The sequence below is a fragment of the Alosa pseudoharengus genome, unplaced genomic scaffold (genome assembly GCF_046254945.1).
Source record: "Alosa pseudoharengus isolate Yale_2024_CS ecotype anadromous, Long Island Sound unplaced genomic scaffold, YU_APseudo_1.1 YU_APseudo_1.1_scf_16, whole genome shotgun sequence".
Taxonomy (NCBI): domain Eukaryota; kingdom Metazoa; phylum Chordata; class Actinopteri; order Clupeiformes; family Clupeidae; genus Alosa; species Alosa pseudoharengus.
Genome location: NW_027468630.1, coordinates 38404821 through 38422306, shown reverse-complemented (window position 1 = coordinate 38422306; position 17486 = coordinate 38404821). Strand labels below are relative to the sequence as shown.

Here is a 17486-nt window from a genome sequence, read left to right as displayed (position 1 = left end):
TGGCGGTTTTCGGATGTGGCTTAGCGAAGGGTGAATTTCATTGTGGAATCATTTAATTGTTTTTATTTTGTTCACACACTATAGTGGTCTTCAGGTTGCTTCTTGTCAGAATTTTGTATCACAGGTCACAATCAGTAAAACCCTCCTGTTTTGTGCTTGTTTCGCTTTCATAGAAAAACTTTTATTTTTTATTTTAAGTTAACATTTACCCGGAACTGATAAAACACTGGCCTTGAGCTGGTTGACGTTTAGCAGCTAACGTTATTGCATTTGATGTTGTCGTGTAGAGCTGCTACCAACCTCTGATTTTTTGAAAATATGGATGTTAGCGGTTCAGTTAGAAGTTATGTTCTTAGCAATGTTGCTGAAGTTGTCGAAAGGATCCTGAGCTTTGTTCCAACCAAATCACTTCTTCGGATGGCGAGGTAATGACAGTTTTGCAAACCTATAGGCCAGGGAATTATGTTTGCTAACGTCGTATAACGCTAACGTAGCTACATTCTCTGACAATGCACAATAGTTTGCAAATCGCTAGGGTGGTTGGTGGACAGTGCCATCATGTTCAACAAACTGGGTGTAATGTATAGGCCTGCTGCACACTTTTGCAGCTGTCTTCCTTAGAATTAGTCAGATTCGATACATCGATGGCTAGATGGCGTGGCTAACATGTACAATATTTTGAATGAGTAGTAGTCCAGCAGCATGAGAGAGAGCCTTTAATTTATATGGCCTGGTGGGGGGGTTGGGCTGAGCATGGAACTGGGGGCGATCGTAGTGTACATCCACGGACAACCTTACAGTCAGGCAGTAAAATAAATAGACAATCCGTTGTAAGGGTGAATCTCAAACATCTCTTTGCTGCGTCCTCTGTCCTCCATCTCGTACCCCGGAAATCGTTCAAAGCTCGACGTCATAGAGGAGGAGGGAGTTAAGTCAAAGATCCTTGATAGGGAGGGAAAGTGAAAACCAGCGCCCCAAGTGGTTGCGTTCCTATCGAAGAGCAGCTCCAATGTTAAGTCCCATCTTATCCACCAAAAATATTTTTCAGTGTCTATACATTAATAATCTTCTAACTGTGAAAATGTCACACCCTATTTTGCCTTATTTAAAAAAATTGAAATTGCTCCTTTTGTTTCATAAAAGAACTACAAAAAAGCCACGTGACTTTACCCTTCGACGTTACTCACGGTAGCATGGTTTGTTTATTAGCCTGGTTAGCATTGCCACTTAACACCTACTGCCAGCTCTTCATGTGAGTAGGAGCACAACACCAGTTATCCAGACAGTCGTCACCACGCTGTTTACATCACCTTCCGTTATTACAAAAATATGTAAGCCAGTTAAGCAAATTGCCGTATTGATCAGTTAGAGATTACGCGCCCAAACCTGTGACGTCACATGCAACTGTAGTTTGTTATCACCATGTTATGACAAAAACCCAAAACAATTCAACTGATCCTAAAAATAAGGTATGACCACTTGAAGCAATAGAGGTGACCCCAGTGCCTAACATATGGAAGGCATTAAATTAAGATCCCAATGTGCACCGAGATATATTTTTTCTAAGAAAAAATCCCATCCCCTCCGCTAAACTCTAGGAACGCAACCACTAGATGGCGATGAGATTACTTTCCCTCCCTATTAGCAAGATAGAGCAACGTAAGTCGTTACCAGGGGCCGTATTCACAAAGCCTTTTATCTTACCACTAGGAGTACTCCTAAATCGCACTAAAATATTTTAGCTAGGAGTTTTCTCTTAAAAGTTCACAAAACCTTTTAGACCTACTCTTAGTAAGGAAAAATGACAACTCCTAAACTAAGAGTGAGTCTTCATTGCTATGGATGACGTCATTACTCATGCACGAGCTTGACTGAAGTGACCACTTTGATTGGCTGATGATTGTAAGGCGGGAATGATTCCAAACACCTCCCTTACGATGATGAGTGACAGGTGACAGGTCTGAGAATGCGTGCGCTACACAAGTAGTGCGAAGGACGGAAGATAATGAATAACTGAATAAAAAGGCCTAGCCTAAATGAATAAAGAGTAAGGCAAAACAAATAGCCTAGTAGCCTAATGAAACATAGGCCTACGGATTGATGCAGTATATTTGCAACATTATTAAATTAATCTGTCACCATATGCCTACGTTTGCAAAGAGGAGAACAGTTAATTTGATTCACAATGAAACGTTACATTTAATTTACATGTTAACAACGAGTAGTTTTGGTTGTTGTTGGTGGCGTTAGTGCATCCCTTTTATGAATGCAAAATGGTTCCCTCGCGATTGGAAGCTCCTGTTGCCACATAGGCAACGCATTTCAAAACATCGCAACGTGAAATGCCACAAATAACTGTTTGTGGATAGGTCTTAGTGAGTTAGGAGTCCTCTCGACTTCTTTTAAGCTGTCCCAGACTTAGGTGCTACTTTTAGGTCTAAAATGCTTCGTGAATTACTTTTAGTGAAAAAAATTAGGAGTCCTAAAGTTAGGAGTGACATGCCCATTATTTTTAGGAGTTGCTCCTAAATTCGCCACTTAGGAGCTACTTTTAGCCTTAAAATTCTTTGTGAATACGGCCCCAGAGCCCGTTTACGGAGAGCCGGATCACTCCCTATTAACTCCATTGTACCTGCAATCTGTTGCAGTTCGGCTAGGGGCGATCACGAATAAGTGCAAAAACAATGGGGGTCTATGGAGCTAGACGGCTAAATTTGTCTCTTTCACCTGGTTGTCGTTGTGGTTGTGGTTTCTGCAAGCTCACTATGGATTATAGATCAAAAGTTGAATGAACGAGTACTTAGGTCCTTTCGATTTCTTACAGGTTGGGTCGTTGTTGACCACAACACACTAGCTTTCTGCTAATGAATGACGCATTTGAAAGGCTTTTTAGAACAAATAAGTGACTCAAAAAATATAATACTCAGCGGTGTGTATTTTCTCTGTCCCCTCTTTCGCATGCAACATTAAAATTTCTGGTCAAAAAATTATATCCCGAGAAAAGTTGATTTGAGGTAGCCTGACGAGCCAGACCCACATTAAAATGTAGGAACCAGAAACCAGAATGAGGAACCAGAAAAGGAACTGCAACCAGTTCAGAAACCGGAAGTTTCCCGAGAGTGGCGGTTCTCCCCTTATTAGACATTCTCTGTCGTTACTATGGGAGCAAAACGGGACAGTTCCGGTCTGCATAAGTGGGAGTGTCACCTTACGTCACTAAATAAACTTTCTCTCTTAATAAGCAATAGGGAGGGAAAGTAATCTCATCGCCATCTAGTGGTTGCGTTCCTAGAGTTTAGCGGAGTGGATGGGATTTTTTTTTTAGAAAAAATATATCTCGGTGTACATTGGGATTAATTTAATGCCTTGCATATGTTAGGCACTGGGGTCACCTCTATTGCTTCAAGTGGTCATACCTTATTTTTAGGATCAGTTGAATTGTTTTGAGTGTTTGTCGTAACATGGTGATAACGAACTACAGTTGCATGTGACGTCACAGGTTTGGCAATTTGCTTAACTGGCTTAACATACAGTGATGGCCAAAAGTGTTGGCACCCATGCTAAAGTTGACTGAAAAGAGGAATATAAAATCATCTTTTGGAAATTGATCTTAATGCCTTAAGTGAAAAATGAGGAAATATATAACCTTTAAGGACACCAATTTTCTTAGTGAATGAATAATGTATCATAAATAAATAAATGTTCTTCCTTAAAATACAGGGGTCATACGTATTGGCACCCCTATGTTAAATTCCCATAGAGACAGGCAGATTTTTATTTTTAAAGGCCAGTTATTTCATGGATCCAGAATACTGTGCATCCTAATAAAGTTACCTTGGCCTTTGGAATTAAAATAGCCCCACATCATCACATACCCTTCACCATACCTAGAGATTGGCCTCAAACCAGCTAATAGGCTAACTGAAATAACACCATGGTGTCCTTAAAGGTTAGATATTTCCTCATTTTTCACTTAAGGCAATAATATCAATTTCCAAAAGATGATTTTATATTCCTCTTTTCAGTCAACTTTAGCATCTAGGATGTGTATTTTTGTAATAACGGAATGTGATGTAAACCGCGTGGTCATAACCTTTATGTCTGGATAACTGGTGTTGTGCTTCTACTCACATGAAGAGCTGGCAGTAAGTGTTAAGTGTCAATGCTAACCAGGCTAATAAACAAACCATGCTACCGTGAGTAACGTCGAAGGGTAAAGTCACGTGACTTCTTTTGTAGTTTGTTTATGAAACAAAAGGAGCAATTTCGATTTTTTAAAATAAGGCAAAATAGAGTCTGACATTTTCACAGTTAGAAGATTATTACTGTCTATACGCTGATTTGGCTTCACAATATATTTTTTAAAATAGGTCTATGGGACTTAACATTGGAGCTGCTCTTCGATAGGAACGCAACCACTTGGGGCGCTGGTTTTCACTTTGATACCAATGAATGATACCAATGAATCATTCTTTAGGACAGTGGTTTTCAAAGTGGGGGCCGCGAGGGGGTGCCAGGGGGGCCTCAGCAAGTTGGAAGGAAAAATAAAAGCAACAAATAAATACATCTGAAAAAATGTAAATATACCTATTACTATGAGGGTTGTTATACAATTCCATTATAATAATGACTGGGAATGAGTGATAGCTCTATATAGCAGAAAGCCCCAAATACAATGTTTACACACTACATTATGCTCCATCGCGAAGTGCTTGTGGCTAAAATAATTATTAGGATTAGCTTAATGTATTTTTACATTTGCCGTAGTATTGTCGATGGGTTTAATAATACATCAGAACCTAGTGGTATTTGGGGGGCCTTGTTGTGGAAAAGTTTGCGAACCCCTGCTTTAGGACATGATATGAATAATTTAATTAGTCATGTGAACCGAGCTAGCTAGCTAGCGAACGCTAGCTTAAAACGCTATACAAGTGGATGGGAGTAGCTATGGCAATACAGCTATGCGCTAACAAGTGACTAGTAGTTGAAGGACTTGGCTTAAACTTAATATACTGTTGCAAATTCACTTGAGTTTTAACTAATGTCAGTAATGTTATTCAGCTAGTTGTCATTTCAAAGAAATGACAACTAGCAGCGAGCGAGGGCTTACTCTGGTCTGCATAAAGGGGGATTACCCCCCCTCCCCCTTGCAATAATCGAACGCGGAAATTGTCGAACGTTTGCGCCTCTCGCTCCGCTTTAACCCTCTCTGAAAGTCATTTAGAGACGAATGACCGCGTCGCAGGAAGTGCATCATAACAAAGGGACGCCAGACCCTCTTGTAACAGCTGTCGTCAGTGATACTGCAGACTCGTAAAAGTAGTTAGAAAATTAGGCAGAAAAACGACAAGTTTCCTCATGCTGCTTCCTTATGTTGGAATGTGCAAAAATGTACAAACAATCAAGAGGATGACTTCTTGTATGTGATTTCTGCAACAGTGATACTGCAAACGTGTTGATAGCCTATTGTTGATTTTTATGCTGTAGCCTAGTGTAAAGCATGTCACACTACAGAAAACACTTAATTGATGTGATAACTTGTATCCCTACAATGGTTTATTAAACATCATAGTCATTTATTTAGTCAGTCATCATGTTCATGTTAATAAATAGGAAGGACACCTAAACGATAGCCATAAACCAAAATTTTGCGCAATATCTGCCGTGAGTCCTTATGCGTGAGTCACGAGCTCCTCCCAGCTGACTCTGGCAGATCACGTGGACAGTCAGTCGCGATCGATTATTTAATAAATAAATGTGAATTACGAATAATAATAAAAAGCTTCTACCTAATGTGACTATTTTTTTCCATGAACTGTAAAAGAAAACACTTTTTTCCCCCCGCTGTATTCTCCATAAAGAGTAAAGTAAATTATGTTCATTTCCGGAATTGACGTCACTTCCTGGACTCGTCTGAGGCTGGTCTAATGGGTCTGAGGTCTCTCAATGACTTAACCCCTACTGTGAGAACGAGGAGGGAGAGGAGAAAGGGCTGATACCAGAGAATAGGCTTGTTCGACTTGATGCAGATCTGACTTGATGTGATTCATGCTGGGTTGAACACAATGCATACTGGGATGGACGCAATGCTTACTGGTTAGAAATCCTGTCTGACTTCTGTCAGCCGGGGAGGGACGTCATTCATTAGCACAATGCTAGCGTGTTATGGGCAACAACAACCCAACCTGTAAGAAATGAAAAGGACATAACTACTCGTTCATTCAACTTTAGATCTAAAATCTATACTGAACTTGCATAAACTACAATAAAATCTGCAATTCTTTCACGACAAGCAGGTGAAAGAGATAAATTTAGCCGTCTAGCTCCATAGACCCCCATTCAATCTGCGCTCGCCTGCGATCACCCCCAGTGGAATTCTTATCGAACTGCAACCAATTTCGAAACAATGCGGCTTAATAGGAAGTGCCAAGGCAGGTAGATGGGCTCTGCTGATACACGAGGAAACACTAGAGCATCCTATGCGGAGGCATTTTCAGTCTGAATAGTGTGATCATTGGTCCAAGCTGTCAAGGTGATATGTTTCCTCCCACGTCTGTCACCTTCGGGGTCAAACAAGTTCATAACGATTTATTAGCGACAACAAATGAGTATACACCTAGAAAATATCTGAATGCTGGAATTATGATGAACTACTTTGCAAACCTAAAAAAATGATGCCTGGTTTGTTCACACAAAAAAAGTATTCATTCATGTCTCGAGAACCTCGTAGATACGTCATGGTAGCTTGCTGTCACGTGACGATTTGGGAGGCGTTAAGGGGATCACATTGCATGCGCAAACGGCAGCGCTGAGCTATGAAACCAAGGGGTCAGGATTTGGAGGGTTAGCTTCAGCCAATTAGGCATAAAAAAAGGTTTGGTTCTTGTTGGTTGTCAGTTGAGGTCATGGGTCGTTAGGGAATTTTTTTTCTCCCCAGTGGCAACTTTTTTTAGTAAGACCAAAATCACACTGATCATCTGGATGCTTATTAAAAAGGATAAGTAAAGGTAAATGGTAAGGATTACAGAAAATCAAAGTAGGCCTACTTTATTTGTGTAAATGCTTTGACTGGGGTAATTCACAAAGCAGTATAACCTTTCGTAGAACTGTCCAAAAAAGACTGGTCTAATCATGAAGATATTATCGTGGCTGATGATTCCGACTGTTACTTCACGTTCACATTAATTTGTCTACTGTGCATCAGAGCTGTGCATCAGCGATTACGTTTTCGCCACCTACTTGCAGGTAGACCTATTCAGAACATAACAAATAGCCTAGTAGTAATCGGTGCCTTGGTAAGTGACGAAAACAATCGTCTTCATGAACAGCTGTGCACTAGGCTACTTCGTTTGTTAGATTTTTAAAAAGAGAGAATACGCTTATCCCTATACATAATGCAAGGGGTAATTAATCGCACATAAATTGACAGGTTGGTCGGAAACCGGAACCCAATAATTTTTTTTTATGCCTTAGCACAGTGGTCCCCAAACTACGAATACGGCCCGCCACCTCGTTTTGGGTGGCCCCCCAAAACATGTCCTTGGTATATAGCATCTGGCCCGCACGGGAGTACGACATCGTCAAACTATAACCTCCGTAATTTCCCCCATTCATTCTCTATGGCGAGTCTTAACAGTGCACATGTAATACTCTTTTTGTCCACTGGTTGTTTTGGCGCTGTTTCGCGTTTGCCATTGAAAACGGAATGAAATGTAGGCCTACTATACAGTACCTGCAATCAATTTGAGGCCTATGCTGACTGCATCAGTGCTCAAAGTATTCTAAAAGTTTATCAATTAATTGTTAATAACTGACTAACTTCTGTTCAAGTAATATTTCTGGGACTTTCTGGGATAATTATTTCTATTTTTATTCACTCGTTCAAAAGAGTTCACAAAATTCTCATCAGGTGAATGAAAGTTAGAATGGTGGTCATTTCAGATGTTTTTGCCAGCACTTCATAAAACTCTCATAGTTTGAGAACTTTAAATTATTTTTAGGATACTGTATTGCTTGTTCACAACTTGAGCTGTGTATGCAAAGACACAGAGTTCAGAGTTCACACATTTTTGAATAAAATACTTTTGGGACTCCCTGCTAATACTTTTGGGAATGCTAAAGTCTTTTTATTAATATTATTTTATTTGAGCTTCATTTTACACTGATATGGCATGATGGCAACATAAACACAGCTAGCAATAGTATTAAATTGCAGTAGCCTACTGTATGATTAAAAGTAATGGAATATTCAACTAAGGTAGACTGCTAAGCACTAAGCTATTTATGGTTACTGATATATTCCAGTCTCTGGCCCTCTCTCAGAGCCAGGTATAGTGAGATGGCCCTCGGAAGAAAAAGTTTGGGGACCACTGCCTTAGCATGTCATTTGGCCGCCGACATTTTTGAAAAAATTACGTTACATGGTTGCAACTACCGGCCCAGGTTTTTACATGCTGACTGGTAGATGACAGGTCATGCACGAGTGTAGTGTTGGGCACGAGCGTCCTCGCGCGTCCATGTTGGTTAAGCATATTTCTGGAATATGACAAACAAATAAGCTACTGATAGGCCTACTTGACTTAATGCTTACATGGTTTAGGTTGTATTATACCAGACTTTGTGGTAAATAAAATAAAAAGTAAATGTTGTTGTATAGGCCAGTGTTTTTCAACCACTGTGCCAGGGCACACTAGTGTGCCCTGAGAGATCATCAGGTGTGCCGCAGAAAATTACCCAAATGTCACTCACTGGTCCAGGAAAGCAACTGTTGCATCAAAGAATTTATAACCACATGCTCTCATTGATTGTATGATTGCACTATTTGTGGTATGCAGGCATTGTACAACGGGGACCCCATATCCAGGATTCACAGAATCATCACATATCCAGTTCATAACAACAATTAAATTAGATAGTAACCTACAAATGAAACAGAGGGCGCTTGTTTTATTGAGCAGGTCTTGCATATAAGCCATAATAAGGCCATATCTGTGTATTATTTGAAATTTTAGGCTATGTTTATTTTTTCTTCACACAGGATTAGTGTGCCATGAGAAATTTTACGTGTCAAAAGTGTGCTGTGGCAAAAAAAAGGTTGAAAAACACTGGTATAGGCTACTATTATTTGTAGGGCTGGGACAACGTGTCGACGTAATCGATGACGTCGACGCAAAAAATACGTCGACGCAAAATATGAGCGTAACGGTGTGTTTCCACACAGCGAAACACCTCGCGATTTTCGGCCAGCGAAATTTCGCCTCGGGGGCGTGACGGCGAAACCGCTAACCTAGACTGCAGTGTCTAGCCAGTGGTGGCAAGCGAGCTAATTAGGCTAATCAGCTAATTCAAACGTTTAAGTACTTAATGAAGATATCCAGGGGTTTTTATGCCTCGACTAAGTTGATGTTTCCTATAAACAACAATTCATGTTCATAGAAACAACAAGGTCACAAAGACATAATATATTTCATACCTGTGTTGCAGCATGTAGCCTAGCTGTCTAGCTAGGTTTACAATGCAATCCAATGTCCTAAAATACTAGCATTTCGCCTGTCAGCTAGCTAAAAAGATCGAGTGCTTAAACTAACATATATAGTGGTCTATTTAGTGGTGTATGTGCTCTGACTAAGTTCGTGTGGCATATAAACCACAATTCGTGTTGATACAAGTGCCAATGTTCGTGTAGAAACATTTTAATCACATACAAATGTTCGTGTTACAGCTCAGGTAGTCTCCGCCATCTTGGTCAGACTTTTTTGTAACTCCCGCCTCCAAACACAAAGACGCGGACCTGATTGGTTCTCGATTGGTCCTCATTTAAATAAAGTTAAACTTTGGCCAACTTTGTTTCGCCTGCCTCGGCGATTCGCTTTCATTTCGCCCAACTAGGGCGAATTTCGTCTCCATTCAACCTCAATGAGAGCGACGCGAAATTTCGTTGTGTGGAAACACACCGTAACGTGTGCTGCTAAATATTTTTAATCTTACACCTTCAGTGTTTTCCATACGTTGACTAATCTGTGGCTGGGCACCACGAAATCAGAACCGGCCACCACACGTTGATGTTCTATGTTGTAGGCCTACTATTTAAATTAAAGATAAGATAAAATAATTTCATTGAGCTGCACTTTTTACTCACACAGCCTTTCCTCGCCCCACCCGCTCTCTCTCGTAACGAGCCCGCTGCTCCTCCTCTGCATGTGCATTTAACAAAATATTCACGATTGTCGAAGGATTGTTGTTGCCACATAGAAGCACTGCATAGAACACAGTGGGCTAAATTGCTATTAAATCCGCTTAGCATCGTGACCATGCTGCGCAAATTTGTTCAAAACTGCTGCATTAAAGTTAAAGTAAACTCTGCTAAGGTCTTATCACAACATAGTTTAGTCTCCTCAATGTACTAAGTTAAGTTACAGTATGCAATCAAGCAGTATCTCAAAGCTAACGTTAGAATACTGTTTGGATGTCAAGTTTAGCATGCTTACTTGCAGCTGCTTGTATTCGTTATTCATGCAGGGCTCATTTTATTGACTCTGAATGTTTGCAAAATCCCGATGTAAATGGAAAAGTGTTTTCCAAGACTTAAAAGTGCTTGCCCAAAGGAGAACTACGAACCGTTATTTGAACTAACTACATTATGAATTGCATTCACACATCAGCAGCCTTTTAACTGTGTTAATGTTAATTGCAAGGATTCCCACACGAACGTCTTAAAAATGACAGGCACTCAATTAGACATACATTACTAAACTTTATTGAATGCTACCTCTGATTAAGAATGCATTACTTTGCACTTGTATAGTCTTTTATTTTGTAATCTTAAAAGCAATAAACATATATTGCAATGTTAAAGAATTCATGTTTTTTCATTTAGATATGTAAATAAACAGTGTTGGGCAAGTTACTTCAAAATCGTAATGTACTATGCATTACTTATTACTGTCATTTCAAAGTAATTTGTTACATTATAATATTACTGTCTCTGAATTGTAAGGCATTACACTACTATTGCATTACTTTTAAGTTACTTTCACCAAAATATCTAGAAATATGGATTTGCCATTCTAAATGCAGTTTATTACGCTCAATGCAGCTCATTGCTCTTCCAATGGAGGGAGATGTGGTATAGCATAATGACTGAGCTAGGCTTAAGGCTAACAACATACAGTAAGAATGCAATAGGCGCAGTGCTCATGATGCAAAACAAGGAACAATCATAGTCAGAATTTTGTTAAAAACCGACAAAAGGTCAAAGTCTGGTAAATTGTGATATAAATACTGTAACTTTAAGGCCTAGGCCTGCTCAATAGAGAGCCTATTGTAAATCAAAGCTTAATAAAGACATGTCAAGATGGTGGCCTACTGGCCATTTCGGTGCCCTAAGTGAGTGGCTTTGAGTGAGTGACATTTAAATGGTAACTCAAACACCTAAAGTAAAATAAAAGGCCTATTATACAGACCATTAATGTGTGTTTTTTAACATTAATTTCTGAAGAAATGCTGTTTTCTTATAAATGCTGCACGGTCACTTTAAGAGCATTGATCTTTACGTTCTCATAATGCCCTTTTGTCAGCTCTTGTTTACAAGCCTTGTTTGTTGAGTTACATTGATAGCACAATATTAACAATAATATGCACAATGTTAAGTTGTTTTAAGCAGCCTTCATTGCTTTGGAAAGTATGCAATGACATGTTGCTTCACATTTCGTTTTGCAAATAAAAGTGAATTATGAGCCTGGTATCCACCTAGCTATCTGAATGGATTTTTTGTCGACTTGGCATATCATGTGCTTCATGTAGCCTAAATGCTTGGGAAACGAATTATTGAAGACCCACCAATTCCATTCTACTAGTACGTGGTGGAGATTGAGAGAACCCAAAAAGTATCAAACTTCCATGTACCATGGTGTTAGTGCATTCTGACATTGTAAACGTTATTGATGAAGAGTGAAACGCAGTTTGCAGTAAAGCTACTATTCATTGGTTACATTTGTGTGCCCCCTCTGTCCTTTGGTGCCCTACGCAAAGTGTGTGATGCGGGGGGGTGGGAGCGGTGGCACTGCCAGGCTACACAATCTTTTTCTGCATTTCTATCCCTTTATTCTCTTTAATTCAAGTTCACAGCTCAAAGCTGTCATGCACTAGAAGAACATAGTTTGTGTTTTATCAAGAATAAAAAAGATTAGCGTGGCACCACTTTAGATGTTTCATTAAATGACTTGTGCTATTTCGCGAGGCATAGTAAGATCTTTTGGTTTCGCACACAAAGTGCACTAACTATTATGTTCTTCATATCCTTGTCTCTGACAAGCTAAAAATAATGAGCGTATGTCCATCCCGCAAATAGAGTCCGACTTTGAGTCTGCTGCAGCCACAGTCATCTTCAACCAGTATCAGGAGATACGTTCTACTATTTTGCGCGGATTTTTTCTCCTCTGTTGTTCTCGCGGTGGTGTTTGCTAATATGTATCAAAACAAAACAAGCGCTTAATTTTGGGTTAAATGCATTGTAACGCGCGTTACTGAAGTTTGTACCGAGTAAATATTACCCAATTTTTTTTTTGTAATGCCTTACATTACCGCGTTACCGCAAACAGCAATACATTACAGTAATTACATTACTTTTGTAACGCATTACTCCCAACACTGAAAATAAACATGTATAAGTTGCTATTAGTGAATTAATGGGGAGATAATCGATAATCGAATCGAACTGAAAAAATGAATCGTTAGATTAATCGATGCATCAAAAAAATAATTGCTAGATTAATCGTTTATCCCAGCCCTAATTATTTGCCTTATTTGTGGGTTGACAAGGTAACTGATTATGACAAGACATTTATGCAAAGCAGTGACCTATATCCAATTATTAGCCTAGGCCTACTCATTGCGTTAAAAACTATGAAAAGCTATTTTAAAACGCACAGGCTGTAGTTCCTACCTGTAGTCCATGACAATGCAACGTCGGTATCAAGTAACCTATGTCTCCCCAAGAGATTTAAAACAAAACTGTCAATGACGTAGTTTGCTTTATTGCAACATTGACATGATTAGGCTATGCATTTGATTTAAATGGTCAGGCTGCCAGTCAAGGCAAAAGCCAAATATCCAATAACACTTGCAGGCTCTTGAAATGCCTGCTCGAACCACAATACCCGAGGGATGTGTGCTTCTATCGGTAAATTTAATTTGCATTGGCTTAATTTCGTCTGCCTGCAAATGTAGCCTAGGTTTAACAAGCTGCAAATTCACACTGGGTGCAACAAAAATCACACAAGTTTCTTACGTCCCATGTCTACTTAATTATAGTCATTTTCATTGAATAGCCTATTGCGCAATATACAGCCTGTCCAAATATAGCATTTAGGGATCATTATTTGTGTAGCCTAAAGTGGCTCAATATTGATTTGCATTGTTTATTATCACATATGAACATCACATTAAATAACCTAGGACTTCAGAGACAGGGCAAACTTCTACCACCATTCCCAAAATGTTATCCCAACCAATGAAATAAATGTATCTATAAAATATCTATATAAATTTGTCTATAACGAGGTGAAGCGCGTTGCCGAGCAACTGCTTTTCCTCTGAGGGACGTTGTCTCCGTCTGTAACGTGGAATCTAATAAGCTAATTCTAGCTGGTGCCCGAAGCGAACACCCATGAAATGGGCTGCGGTTAATTTCAAACTTTTTTTGACTGAAGTAGCTAGCCTAGCATGGGCCATTGAAATGAATAGGGGTGGGACTTAGTCACTCTCTCCTCCCATAGTTACCAAGCTGGGATTCACGTTAACCTCACTAATGGAACGGAACTCTCACTAAAATTAGCGAGATTTATCAAAATAAGCCAGGTTTGGCCTTTAGCGAGGTTGATGGAATACCCCCTTGGTTTCACTTCCTAGCCTACACAACGACAATGAATTGCAGCTTGCGTGACACAGTTTTCTGAAGTGGTTTGTGTGTTCATGGTAGGATGATTTTCACGTGAAATGTAATTCTCCAATAAATAATAAATCCGAGATGTTTATCGGACATGCTTGGTTTTAACTGCAGTAGGCTAACGTTACGTAACGAGCTGCTGGTCACCATGTTAGGTCCAAAGGTAAAATAACTTTAGCGTTGGTTGAGTGATGGAGGCTAATTTGATTATTGTCGTATTTGTAAAACATAAACATGGTTATAACGAGTACGTTATATTGATAACAGCACTGTAAGTCTCTTTCGTCTGTCATCCCATTCATTTTCTTATACTGAGAGGAACTAAGTTAGTCACTGCGCTAACATTTAGCTTAAGACATGGTTTGCCGGTGGAAGTACGATGTATCCTTAAAAACAGCCAGGCCTACTGTATGTCAAAAGCAGGCTCAGATGAAGCTGGGAAGGATTAAACACACGGTTTCCACACCGTGGTAATCAACTGCGATTAATTATGATATTTGAAATGAAAACGGTAATTGTTATCGTCAAGATTTTTATCGCGGTTTTCCATTATACCGGTAATCGTTACATCCCTACTTATTTCATACACTACTTATTTCACAGCCTTTCATTAGGAAATCAGATAGTTAGGCCTATTTCTTGCACTCCAACGCGCCCATGGGGGGCGGTTCAGTGAAAAGACGGGGCGTGTTCCGGTGCAAACGTTCAATTCTGCCACAGAAAGTCAGTGGCGCAAATTCAGATGCTATTTTAAGGGCGCAAGATGTGTTGTACACCGATCTACAGACACCCCCTTGCACAGACGGAAACATTCAAAGCCTTGATAATATTTGTCGATTTCCCGGTTTTGTTCATGCATTGGTCACTTAAAAATGTAGTAGCCTATATAGTACAACATCTACATGCAATATATTTATAACAACAACGCGTAATTACAACCTATTCATTTGGACATCTTTGGACACCTTTAGTTTTGTTCCAATTAACCGTTGTGTATGGCTTTAAACATCATGTTCCCTGTTGTAGCTCATCTGAAATTAGCTGTTAACCAGCAACCATAGATAAGTAAAAGAAAGCAGCAAGTATGGCTTCAATTTCTGTAGTTGCTGCGTCCATTCATTGTTATTCTCTCTCCTGTTCAAACAAATGTTCTGCGTGCATTAAGTTGATGATAACGTCTTTACAAACTCTACTTTACAGAAAATATTGTAAATAGCCTACTGTCATGCAGTTGGGATACTGTGTGGAGTTGGAAAGTTAGGTCAACTTGGAAACTGTTTCTCGTTGTTGAGTTGCCTGAGTTCCCATTTCTGCAAACCATACATAATTACAAGAAAAAATATTACCACACGAGGGAAATCAGTGTGGTGTCCATTAAGATGTGAAAAAATAGGCATAAATCTAGCGTACACATTTCCATGAATCACGGATGTGTTGATCACATAAAATAGGAAATATTAGAGGACTTAAGGAGACGTGATGTTGAACTGCATGAAGTTGCCTCTCCGCCCTTCTCTTCTCTCTTCACAAAACTCGCCATTAGTCATCATTTTTGCATCTGTGCCCAGGGGTTCATAATCCATCCATGCATGTCTGTCAAAAGTTTGGAATACCCTAATTGACTGACTTAACTAATGACTTGTTTGTGATTTTTAATAATATTTTTGCATGACACGAAAGTTATTGAAATTCTGTTTGGGTCCCCCAGACCCCACCACAGATTTGGTCCCCCCAAAGTTAGTATAAGTATAAGTTAATACTCTTTTGATCCCGTGAGGGAAAATTGGTAATCCGTGAATTAGTAAAACACACTCAGCACACAGTGAACACACAGTGAGGTGAACCCGCGGTTACAAGTCCGAAGCCCTAACCAGTAGGCCACGGCTGCCCCAAAAAGGAACTACTGTATCTGAAGACGGTATTACCCATTTTTTCTTCTCTGTCATTTATGACAGAGGAGACTCCAAAGGTCTCTTATGCTGCTGCGCCATCATGTTGACATCATGACTACAGCCCTGTCTTGTACATTCTACCAGATGCGTGCTTGCTTTCACGATTGTTAATGTTTTATTTGGGATTAAATGGACTTATAGGCTACTGTTTGGTAAAGTTGCCAAAAAGTTAAAATAATTTCTAGAGATGCATCGATATGGAATTTTAGAGCCGATAACGATAACCGATATTTATTGGTTTGTTGTGGCCGATACCGATACGATAACCGATAATATTACTCTTGAAAAAAAAAATGTGAAAAGTGATTTGGGGAAAGCATTTAATAAGCATAATTTTATTGCAGTAATTTTACCTACCACCAAATGATGGACAGAACTCATAATAGTCCTCAATAGTACGGCAGTCAACAACATAACAGTAGCCTAGCCCTACAGTATGTGTGACTCCTTTAAGTGAACCTGACGTCAGTGAATTGTGAGTGAGTGGCTAGAGAGTTTGAATCGTTTTCATTTAGACTAACGCTCATAAACGGCTCAGCTTGGAATAAGCTACAGTATAGCGACCAAATCAGAGTTTGTGAGGGAAACTTGGGTTTGGTTTCAACTGCGGGTAACTGAATAAAGCTGCAATTCCTCAGACTATATCTTATGTCCGTCTACTCTGTTGCGCATAACCTGCTGCAGCAGAAATGAAAGGCGTTAGCCCCGAAGGTTTTAATAACTTATTATGATGACCTGTCTGGAACTGAAGCACGAATGGTTAGCATATTTCTAGGTAATAATACAAAACCCAAGCTAAAGTAATGCAAATATAATACTAAAACACAACTTAGAACTAGGCCTACTTATGTACTCGTCCCACTAACCCGACCAGCGCGGTAAAGTGCAAACACACCAGCACAAGACGGCTCTAGATAGGGCTGAGCTCCGCTCTGTTAAGGTTAAATGGCGGATCATTCACGAGAGGATTTTGAGATGCATAGATTCCCAAATGAACGCATATCCACAGATTTTGTTAGAGTGGTGAAATACATTCACACCGCTGACATTATATTGAGGAAAAAGTATAGCCAACCAAGCTCAAGTAGCTCAGTGTAGCAGGACGGACCTTACGTAGGCCTAAATTAGGACTTTAAAAAATATTGGCGCAAATTATCGGCCAGAATTATGTTATCGGACCGATAATAATATTTTCATTTTTCACTTATCGGCTAATAATATATCGGCCACCGAAATTCAAAGTTTCTACATCCATCATGAAGGCCTTCTATACTTCAGCGGTTGAGAGTGTTCTAACTGGTAGCATTATCACCTGGTATGGGAACTCCACAGTTGGAGATTGTAGTACTCTGCAGAGAGTAGTGCGCTCAGCTGAACGCACTATAAGAACTCAACTCCCTGCTCTACAAGATATCTATTCCAGAAGAGTACTCCTAAGAGCCCAAAAGATTCTGAAGGACTCTTCTCATCCTAACAATGGATTATTCCTACCGCTGAAATCAAGAAGACGCCTATGTAGTCACAAAGCCAGAACTGAGAGACTCAGGAGAAGTTTTTATCCCCAGGCCATCCGAACTCTGAACTCACAC

At 39.7% G+C, this 17486-nt stretch overlaps 1 protein-coding gene across 1 annotated transcript in view; it reads left to right on the top strand.

Moving 5' to 3' along the window:
* The first annotated feature begins 285 nt into the window (after positions 1-285).
* The window catches only part of fbxo22 (F-box protein 22), a 72093-nt gene continuing 54892 nt past the window's right edge, over positions 286-17486 (top strand). Inside the window, exon 1 of the mRNA XM_076287954.1 lies at positions 286-425. Within this exon, the coding sequence (XP_076144069.1) occupies positions 319-425 (107 nt within the window). The 5' untranslated portion in view covers positions 286-318. The remainder of the gene's footprint in view (positions 426-17486) is intronic.